The following is a 10,553-nucleotide window of genomic DNA, read 5'->3' on the forward strand; positions in this document are numbered from 1 at the left end:
CTATGCATTCTAAAAGCAAGTTTAGCCATAACATGAACTGCTTGATTTAAGTTCCTGGAAACATGACAAACTTTAAAAGCATCATCAAGAATTAGACACTGTTGAATATCTTGAATTACTCTAAAAATCTCATTTCTGTTATGCACTTATATATTACGAATTAGGCCTAACACATTCCTCAAAATTGATTCAATAATAAGAACGGCGAAGTTTACAGCTTCTTACTTGAGTTGGACAAATCGCTCCCTATCTTATTTTTTAGGTTGATGACATAAATTCTCTAATGTAATATTAACAAAATATTAATCACAATTTAATATTTTTTTAGGGTGATTTTATCATCTTAACAGGGTTATAGTAGTAGCCTACATTGTACATTAGCTAGCTAAAAAGTAAGGATATTTCAATCCCACAATTTTTCTAAATTCATCCCATCACAGAAAAATTAATTACAGATTATTCACATTGTTTTTAATTAATCAAAATAGAGAAAAAAAAATTAGAAAATTAATCAATCAAAATCCTTAAGGGAAAAAAAAAGACCAAAGGTAAAAGACAAAATTGTCCAAAGAAAAATTCGTAGAAACAGACTTGTTAGTGCCGAATTTGGCATCTTTATTCATCCAAAAAGCGCTTCCTAAAAATTTGTTCAGCAATGTTATTTTTATTGTGGATGGCAAGGGGGCAGTTTATAAAGAACTTTGTATGCAATATGATTTATGACCCCATTTATCTCTATGCCCATACACCACCCATATGTTTGGGCTTACCAACTAAAACAAGGGAGATTATTGTTTTTCCCTATTCAAATTAATATAATTACTCATCCCTTGTTGTCTATCTCTCAGATATCTAAAAAAAAAAAAAGGAGCGGTAAATGAGTCATTTATTTAATATTTGATATTCAGAATATAAAATATACATTTATTATAAGAAAAATATTTAAAAATAAAAAGTAGAAGAAAAATATATGGTTAGTATTTTTTTTATTCACGTCGAAACTTATATTTCTTATTTTTAGTATTTAATTTTTATTTCAATTTATATGATTTATTTAAATATAAAAAAATTATTTGAAAAGTAACAATAATACTGTAAAAATATTATAATAACAATAGCAAGTAAATCATATATATTAATTTCAATCAGGTGAAACTGATAGTCGCTTTCTAAGTCAATGCTTCGTTTGATATAACTCTTCAAATAGAGCTTATTTATATAAAGCTTTTGTTAGTGGAACTTTTGCAAGTAGAACTTTTACCTAAAAATTTTAGGTGTGTGGTTGTCAGTGAAAACTTTTATTTAAAATTATAAAATTACTTCAATAGACAAGTTCTTTAAAGTTATTCTGAAAAGAATGAAATAAAATTATTAAATAAGTTGATGATATTTTTAAAATTTTAACATTTAAAAAAATTCAACATCTATTTCCAAAAACTCAAAATTTGAGTTTTTATTAGTAGATGCAAAATAGTTTATTTAATTTTTAGAAACTTTACCAAAAAAAACAACACCAAAAATTTTAATAAGAGCTTATAGGACTAAGTAAGCACTTATAACCAATAAATAAGTCATACCAATCAAACACTAAAACAATAATAATATTTTGACTTTAGCTTATCAGTAATATTAAATTACATACGATTTTAAGAGATACTGCATTGTGGAACACAACCTTAGTTCAATTAACACATGTAGCTTCCTCTTTATGTGTTCTCTGCTCCTTGAGACTATAATTTTCATCTGAAATTTTTTTTAAAAAAAACTATTATTGTGTGATTTTTCTTTTCTTTTTTGTTTTTAATAGAGAGTTCAAATAGGAAACAAGAAAAAATGAATCAAAAGAAATCAAGTTGTCATCAATTCAATTGCAATACTTTTAGTGGATACATTAAAAATGTATGCTCACTAAGATGAGGATACACCCAACTTCTAAGTTAATTTTTAGAACGAACAATTACAGGTTGACCTTTTGTCACCTATGGAGTTTAAGACCATCTCCTGAAATCAATATGACTTACTGGCGTTCAGCATTATTAATTGTATGTGTTGGGACATCATCTGTCTACTCAAGTTCAAAATCACAATCAGGTTCTTCCTATGAAATTTTATTAACTTTTGTGGGTATAGAACTACAATCACTTTCTCCTAGAATTAATACGGCCTGCTAACCTGTCGTTCAACATTATTAATTTTATGTGTTGGGATGTGTAGAATCACAGTTAGCTTCATCCTATAGAATTTGAACAACTTTTTTTGGCTCCAACACTAGCAGGTATCAATGGTTGTGCTTTGATTCATTCGATTCTTGCTTTGATTCGATTCATTCTTGATAATGATCTTTGTAAGCTAGTAACTTGATTTGTGTGTATTTATTTTGAAAAATTATCATGCAAGTAGTGGTTATGTTAAATCCAAATGCACATATCACACATATATTAGTTAATTGTATTATATTTGATATATCATAAAATTTCTTCTTTTTTTAGCCACTACTCAGTAGAGTTAATTAGAACTCGATCGGCCAATAAAAAAAAAAACTATTTATTTATTTATTTAGTGTAACACCAACTCAATCCCTCCAACCCACTCATAGTTTTAAATATATAGCACAGGCTGGTGCAAAGAGAGATAAGAGTCATATAAACAGACTTGTATATATGATGGCTATTGAAACTTCATTATTCTGTCTCATGGATCTTGGATTTATCATTTATGGAACATGAAATTTTCTGTTTTTCTACCTTTCTTTTCCTAAAAAGAAATTTGTATTGAAAAAAGCATTACAAGAAATCTCCTGACTCAATTAGGAAATTTTCCAGCCAAAACTGAGTGATTTGAGGAAGTTTGGCTAAAACATGAACAGCTTGATTTAAATTCCTAGAAACAGGACGAACTTTAAAAACATTACCAGAAAATTTGACATATTTGAATAACCTAAATTACCCAAAAGCTCTCCTTTTCGCTGCCGCACTTGTTGCAAATAGGCCTATTACATTCGTCAAATTAGATTCAGTAATAAGAGGATCAAACATACAACTCTAGTTGAGTTGTCAAGTGCTTCCTTTTTTTCTTTTTTTAAGTTCAGGGCTTTAGTTTATCGTTGAGTGTGAAAGCTTATTCATTTATTCTTTTTATTTGATTTCAAATTTTTGAGCTAAACTTCAACTTTAAGACTGCTTGAGGCAAGTACCATCAAACATAAAGAGGTGATTAAAAGTTACTTTATGCAATAAAATGTTATGTTATGTTATGTTATCATCCTTTTCAAACCTATCTTCTTCTTGTCAATTCCACTAGTTGGATTCTTGGACTCGGGCAAAGTTTATATGCTATCAAAAATGAATTTAAAAAAAAAAAAAAGTCTCAAAAAAATTGTTTTTGCAAGTTTAGGAGAAGAATTTTATAGAAAAACTTGTATATAAAAATAAAGCTTATACGAAAAAAATAAAATAAAGCATTCATTGCATCAAATTAGTGAATTCCATTGCTGAGACAGCAAAATAGCAGGTGTAAATGGAATGCACAGCAAAAGAGAAGAATGCATCCTACATTTTCTAATGATAATATGCTGAGAAACAAGCCTTCAATGAGATTACAAGTAGCAAAAGTCCAGCAAAAGTTTAATTGATTTTTTTCAATCAAGAAGCAAACAGTGTAGCACAATACAGCAGATCAGTGCATAACTTAAGAAGCTGAGATCAAGCAATAAGTGCTTCATTCCTAATTGATTTTCTCAGGATATCACCATCTACTAGGAAGCTAAGGGTAACATTATGAGTAGCTAAAAATCCAGCTAAGTAAATCACTTGTAGATAATCTGCTCTTCATTCTATGATTATAAAGGTCTTACTTTTCTTGAAACAAAAGTTATGTGATCATATAGGGACATGAAAGTTAACCAAACCAGGATCAGTTCCAAACTGTGGTCAAGCGTGGAAATTAAGCTTATAAATTCTGCATTTCATTACCATTGTTATTGCCGCCAACTTTCAATCAAATCATATGCTGCCAGTCATTATGATTCATAGAACAAAGAGTCAAAACATCATGAAGATTGAAGAGTAGGTATATCTGCACTTCTCTATATCTAACTTTTGTGTGCATATGCTTGAAATAAATCAGTTGTTGAATGACTTTTGTGCTCTTTGACTGGACTCTTATACTTGATGATAACTTGCTCTTGGATCATTTTTTTTTTTCGTTTTTTGACTTGTATCATAAGAGTTAGGCCAATTTACATACTGTTGTTATCATTTAATACCAGAATTTCCAATTTGTTGACAACTATTTCACAGCTATCATATTGCAATAAATATCTGATTAATACACTCCCCTGATTGAATTTCCAGGTTTCACCGCGAGTTTGGCCTTTTAGCAGGTCAAGGGATATGCCACGGTTGTCAAATACAACTGATTATTCCAGGATATGACAATCAACTAGAAAGCAAAGCAAACTGTAACATCAAGATTAAAGCAAATTCCAGCTAAGTATCACTCAGATAGCAGATATATTATGCTCTTTCTATGACTAAAAAGGAATCACTTATCTCGAGACGAGAGAATTTAACAATATGGGGACAATAGAAACCAAAGGAAAATTTATTCTTCTTATATTCTACATATCATTTCAATTTGCCGGAAATAAAATAGATCATTCATCTTGGTCAGTCATTATGCTCTGGCTACGTTTCTAAAAGCATTTACTTTTCTCGGGACAAAAGTAATTATAGAGCATATAGGTACATGACAATGTGAAAGAGCGGTGAAGGGTTGTAATCTTTTGTTCAATTTTTTCTTATATTCGACAAAGATAAGCAAGATCAATTACGAATTCTGAAAGAATAAGGAAGTCTTATTCTTTGTTTGATTACGATTATGAAAAACTCAGATCAATCAAATCATTCCACAGCATAAGGTCAGATTTGTATTGCCAGCAAAAATTATGGCTAGGATGTAAGTTAGAGTTATGCCCCAGCTGACTAAGTGACCAGCTAGTTCCACCTCTAACTCCAAGAAAATTGTGTACTGAACAGATTGGATTCTTATTTGATCTGAGCTTTTATCTGAGCACGAACATATCTGTAATAGGATGTCAATGAATGAAAGTATTTCAAAGCAATAAATCTTTAAAACATACGAAAATATGCATGTATATCATAGTAACATTCAAAGACCAGGTGAGTTCATGTGAAGAAATAATCTTAATTCGTACTGAACGTGCTCCATATACTGTAAAACGCGTAAAACCAGCGTCGACTAAGTGTCAAGACATGGAGAGAAGGTTTATTCTTAGTTCTATCCTCCAATGTGTGAAAACAGAACAGAATCTGTGGATTGATTTTCCAGCACTTTTCGATTTTTCCCAGGTATATATACCCTTGATTGTCCCCTATATCTAACTTTGTGAACAGATGCTTTTAACATTTTGAGAGAGAATATGAAGTTGCAGGTGGCAGACACAAAGCTAGAGATAATGAAAAATAATTCAACATTGTCGTATGTATATATGCTGATGACAAGAACGGAACATCACAAGGCAAAAATGTCAACATAATCTTGAAACTCTTTAAGGACGCTTAAGTTACTGGGCAATTGAAGATGCCACCCGAGTGTGGGATACATTGCATATGGTTAATCATTGTCGACTTATCCTAAGACTGTTTCATTAAAGTTAATGGCACATGATTTGTCTCTAATTCTGCTTAGCACCCACTTCTCAAAAAACATGTCATGTTCCTGAGGTGAATTATTCACCAGCTGCTTCACGATTGTATTTGATTAAATGTTAGTGACATAAACGGCACCTTTACGGAGGTGCAGTTTTGATGCCGTTTATGTCACCCATGTGTAGCCCGTTTATAAATCATATCAACTCCTTCACGAGGGTCATTGAGATGCTAAAATTTGGCCTGGCTTTCTGGGAGCAGCTGCAGTGCCCTTACAAACTCCAATCACCAACACCCATTTTCACCTTATTATATATTAATCTAGGGCACTAGAGAATACGTTTCGAAAGCCACAACTCACAAGCACCAGGCTTCACATTTTTTTATATTCTTACAAGCATCACAACTTTTTTCAGTGCATTCCCAATCTTGACCACAAAGAGGTCTTTGAGGCTCTAGACAGTACACACTAGACACAAGAAAGCCCACAAAATTGTGGTCAACAAAAGTGGGTACCATTTGAAAAGAACTGTATCGAGGCATCAGAAGCCAATTCACATGCTGCAAGAACAAATCTTTCTTATCTGAAAATACCGACCAGCAATCAGATAGGAGAAAAATAACATCAAAGCACAATTGCCAATATCAGCAAAGCTCAATTTAGACCCATTTGGCAAGCCCAGCTGTTAACCCAAGACAGAGTATAAGACAAAACAGACCCCACAAGTTACGATTTCGTAACCCAATTTCCTAACCTTTTTTCAAAAGTCCGCAAATGACAAAAAGGCCCTACACGGGATCTAAATTGAATAAAGAGCATGCACCAGATTCAAAAAGTAATCTATTTTTCAATTAACATACAGTAGCTCAAAAGAATCAAATCAACAAAACCAAAAAGAGAATTGAGTTTAAATCTAAAAGCTCTGATTGAAGTCTACTAATGTTGACATAAAAAGAGGCCATGAGATCCCGAATTTACAAAAGGGTGGATTCAGTACCCATCACTCCTCTTCATCACTAAAATTGCAAAAGACAATGTTCAACTGCTTCCATCTTTTGCAATGAAAATCTAAAAATTAAAATAGACAATGAAATTAAAATTACGGAATAAAAACTTGCAACAAGACAAGCTCAAGGATTAGATGAAGCATTTCGATAGGGTGACAGGTGATACTAAGAATACACATCTAAGCATAGCAGTATGACCACTGCTCATCCTCATTTGGAGAAGAATCAACAACAGGATCGCAATCCTCCCCGTTGCAATAGTATAACCCACCACCATTATTGATAGCAGTCAAAGAACAAGAGGATGGCACCACAAGATATGGCATGCTGTGAAAGTACTGAGCAAGGCTGCTAGCTAAAGCAGAATTATTAGCCATGCCGTGATCGTAATCATCAGTATCACCATCCCCACCATTACTACCATGCTCCTGTCCACAATATTCCTCAGCACGGTGTTTGAGGGTCTCAAACATGAGCTCGGGCTCGTGCTGCATCACCCGGAGGACATCCCCACAAGACGGCCCAGGCATGGCCCGAGTCACAGCAAAGCTGTGCGGACCATCACTCTGCAAGACGCGTACCACGCTTGGACCACCAAACAAGTTGTGGACTCCACCGAGGGCCTCCTCATAAGCCCCACCCAAGAACATCCCCAAATAATAAGGCCCACGCTCACCACAACCACCACCAACCATTTCATGTAACGGCAAGCTCGTACCACCACCAATGAACTTATCAATCTTACCATCACTATCACAAGTCAAATCCGATAAAACCCCCCTCACTCCAGGCCTCTCATCCAAATGATGAATTGGAACAATAGGAAACAACTGACCAATGGCCCAATAATCCGGAATTGAAGTGAAAATAGATAGATTCACATGATAAGTACGAACAGGATCAGATGCACCTATTTCCTTAGCTACAAAATCACACAACCCATCAACAGTAGCTAACTGTTCAATACCTAAAGTCCCATCCTTAAATTGCTCAATGCATCTTTGTTTCAATTGATCAGCATAGAACAAACAGGTCTCAAACTCACCTCTCAGAGCAGCAGTAGTCATCTTTGTATAATCTGAACGAGCATCCTCAGTCAACCCTTCTACCAAAAACTGCAAACCGAGAGGACTCATAGCAGCCGGGGCGGCACGGGAGACACTAGCTGAAACAGCTTCAAATATCAAAATGGAATGATGAGACACAATAGCACGACCGCTCTCGCTGCAAAGAACAGGATGCTTAACATTCTTCCGGTCACAAACATAGCGAATTGCTTGAACAACGGCAGAGGCATATTCTTCGAGGGTATAAGCGACTGAGAGATCCGAATCAGCCGATTTGGATCCGTCATAATCGATACCCAACCCGCCCCCGATGTCAATGACTTGCATATTAGCACCAAGACGGACTAATTCACAATAAATCTGAGCAGCTTCACCAACACCATCGGTAAGCAAAGCCGTTGATGGGATCTGGGATCCGATATGAAAATGCAACAGCTGGAAGCAATCAAGCATTTCAGCCACCTCAAGTTTCTTCACAACCCGCAGAATCTGGGTGGTTGTTAACCCAAATTTGCCTTTCTCCCCGGAGGTCGACCCGAAATGACCCGAATGTTTGGTTCTCAACTTGGCCCGAGCGCCAATCACGGGTCGGACATTCAGCTTCTTGCTTATCTCAATAACCAAATCGACCTCCTCTTCTTGCTCAAGAACAATCACTACGTTCAAATCTAGCTTCCTCGCCAGCAAAGCGAGAGTGATGTATCCAGCATCTTTGAATCCATTACAAACGAGCAAAGCTTCAGGGCTTCCTTTGCACAAGCAACTCATTGCCAACAACAGCTCCGGTTTCGACCCGGCTTCCAACCCGAACCGGAACTGCGACCCGAATTTCACAATATCCTCCACAACGAACCGGTCCTGGTTACATTTCACGGGGAACACCCCCTGATAACGGGCCTCGTAGCCTTGCGTCTGGATAGCGAATTCAAAGGCTGAGTGAAGGGACTCAAGCCGGTCCCTGAGCACGTCCGGCAGCCGGACGATAAGAGGGAGCTGCAACCCGAGCCCACCGACTGATTTCGGATCCGAAACCTTCTTAACAATCTTGAGCAGGTCAATCTCCTGGTGGGCCAGCGTGGCGTGGCCGTACGGACGGACGGAGACGTTGCCGGATGGGTTGACGGCGAAGTAGGGCGCACCCCAGGAGTCGATTTTGTACAACGATGCCGAGTGAGACGGCGACCAATGTGAAGAGTCCACGTCGGCGGCAACAGAACCAGCCGAGGCGGAGGTAGGGGACATAGGTGTGGGTGGTGGTGCACCGGAGATAAAAGAAAGCGGCAGCGGCGGCGGCACGGGGAGGGAGCCGAGTGGGGAGTTGGCGTAGGCAGGAGGCGCTACGGCAGCGTCTACGCAACATCCAAGGGCCGGCATCCTCTTTCCGCGGAGACGAGTAAAAGTGCGGCCTTTTTTTTAAAGAATTAAAGAAGAAAAAAAAGAAAAAGAAAAAACGAGGAGGGGGGGTTAGTTTAGAAGATGAATTTTTTTCTCAAGGTCTGTAAAGGTGGGGGCTTTAGAACCCGCCGAGGCCGAGGCCCCGGCTACCCCCTCAAAAGGAGACAGTAGAAGATCTATTACAATTGAAAGACAGCCCCGCCTCGTTAACTACTTTTGTAAGCAACCCACATCCAACCCTCAGAAGAAAAATAAAAGACAACGAAGATTTTTACGAATCTGAAAATTCAAAAGGCCCTGCACAGATCTGAGAAACGGAAATGAGACCAAACGAATAAAAGATAAGAGAAGAGAGGAGGAGAAGCGTGCGAGGGAAATGAGCGGAGAGTGAGAAAAGGGATCTTGGGGGGTGGAAATGAAAAGAGTGTCGGGGGAGGGAGTTCAGGAGATTTTCCCGGAAAGTGAGGGAAAATAGCAAAGGGAAATGGAAAGAGAGATGCCAAGAGTTTCTGTTAGCTAATAGAAGCTAGGGTTTTGGGTGGTTTTTATCTTCAAGCAAGAAGATGTCTTACGAAGGTGGAACTGGGCGAGATTTGCATGAAAGACGGAGCTCCTTTATATAGGAGATCGAGGAGGGAAGATGCCTCGATGACGGGCCCCCTGGGCCCCCCTATATCGTTTTGGACCGACGCAGATATCTTGTGAAATTTCTCAATTAGTCGCATAATTATACATTTGTGTTAAATAAGCCCCCGGCCCAGCCCCTACATAAATTCGGCTTCACTTTTGCAAGGCATTTCAGTAATTTAATAATTTTAGCATGATTTGGGACCTATTTGATATGAATTAACAAACTATGTCTTTCTATAAGAAATCATAGAAAAACGAGATCCCGTGCAATTTTAATTAGTTTATTCACCAAATATTTAGCTTTCATAGGGATCTAACGTATTAGTCCAGTTTCAACGCTGTGTATTAAATTCTATAACTTGTAAGTTGGGAGTCAAATAAAAATTTGAATACGGTACTCTTAATATTATTTTTATAAAAATAAAATTAATGTAAAAAACAATTTAATGAGTACTAATATTTATAATATGATGAATATTTAAATACGTAGTAAAATTTTGTGGCTTGTAATATATAATATTAAAATTATAAATTAGCCAAATAATTTACATAATAATATCATCGCAACAAACATCTTAATATTAATATTAAGGGAGCTGCTACCTTATGTTAAACGTAAAGTACAATTTTTTTTACAGTAATAGGTCTTATTACGACTATTTCTTAGTTTTGTAAGAGAATTATACCTTACGTCAAACGTAAGGTATGCAAACCTTAATATTAATATTACCTTACTAGGCATCACTCTTAACATGGAATTGTTTGATTTAAAAGACAAATATGA

The 10,553-nt window shown here is 36.3% G+C and overlaps 1 protein-coding gene across 1 annotated transcript; it reads right to left on the reverse strand.

Moving 5' to 3' along the window:
* Positions 1 to 6,571: 6,571 nt before the first annotated feature.
* On the reverse strand, positions 6,572 to 9,770 carry LOC102608169 (arginine decarboxylase). Its single transcript, XM_006487236.4, has one exon. The coding sequence runs from the start codon at positions 9,116 to 9,118 to the stop codon at positions 6,857 to 6,859; it is 2,262 nt and encodes a 753-aa protein (XP_006487299.3). The 5' UTR covers positions 9,119 to 9,770; the 3' UTR covers positions 6,572 to 6,856.
* Between the last annotated feature and the right edge of the window lie 783 nt (positions 9,771 to 10,553).

This window comes from Citrus sinensis, chromosome 8, assembly GCF_022201045.2.
Source record: "Citrus sinensis cultivar Valencia sweet orange chromosome 8, DVS_A1.0, whole genome shotgun sequence".
NCBI classification, from domain to species: domain Eukaryota; kingdom Viridiplantae; phylum Streptophyta; class Magnoliopsida; order Sapindales; family Rutaceae; genus Citrus; species Citrus sinensis.

Bases quoted from the DNA above. Each gene is read 5' to 3' on its own strand.
- LOC102608169 (XM_006487236.4), bottom strand. From the start codon at position 9,118: ATGCCGGCCCTTGGATGTTGCGTAGACGCTGCCGTAGCGCCTCCTGCC.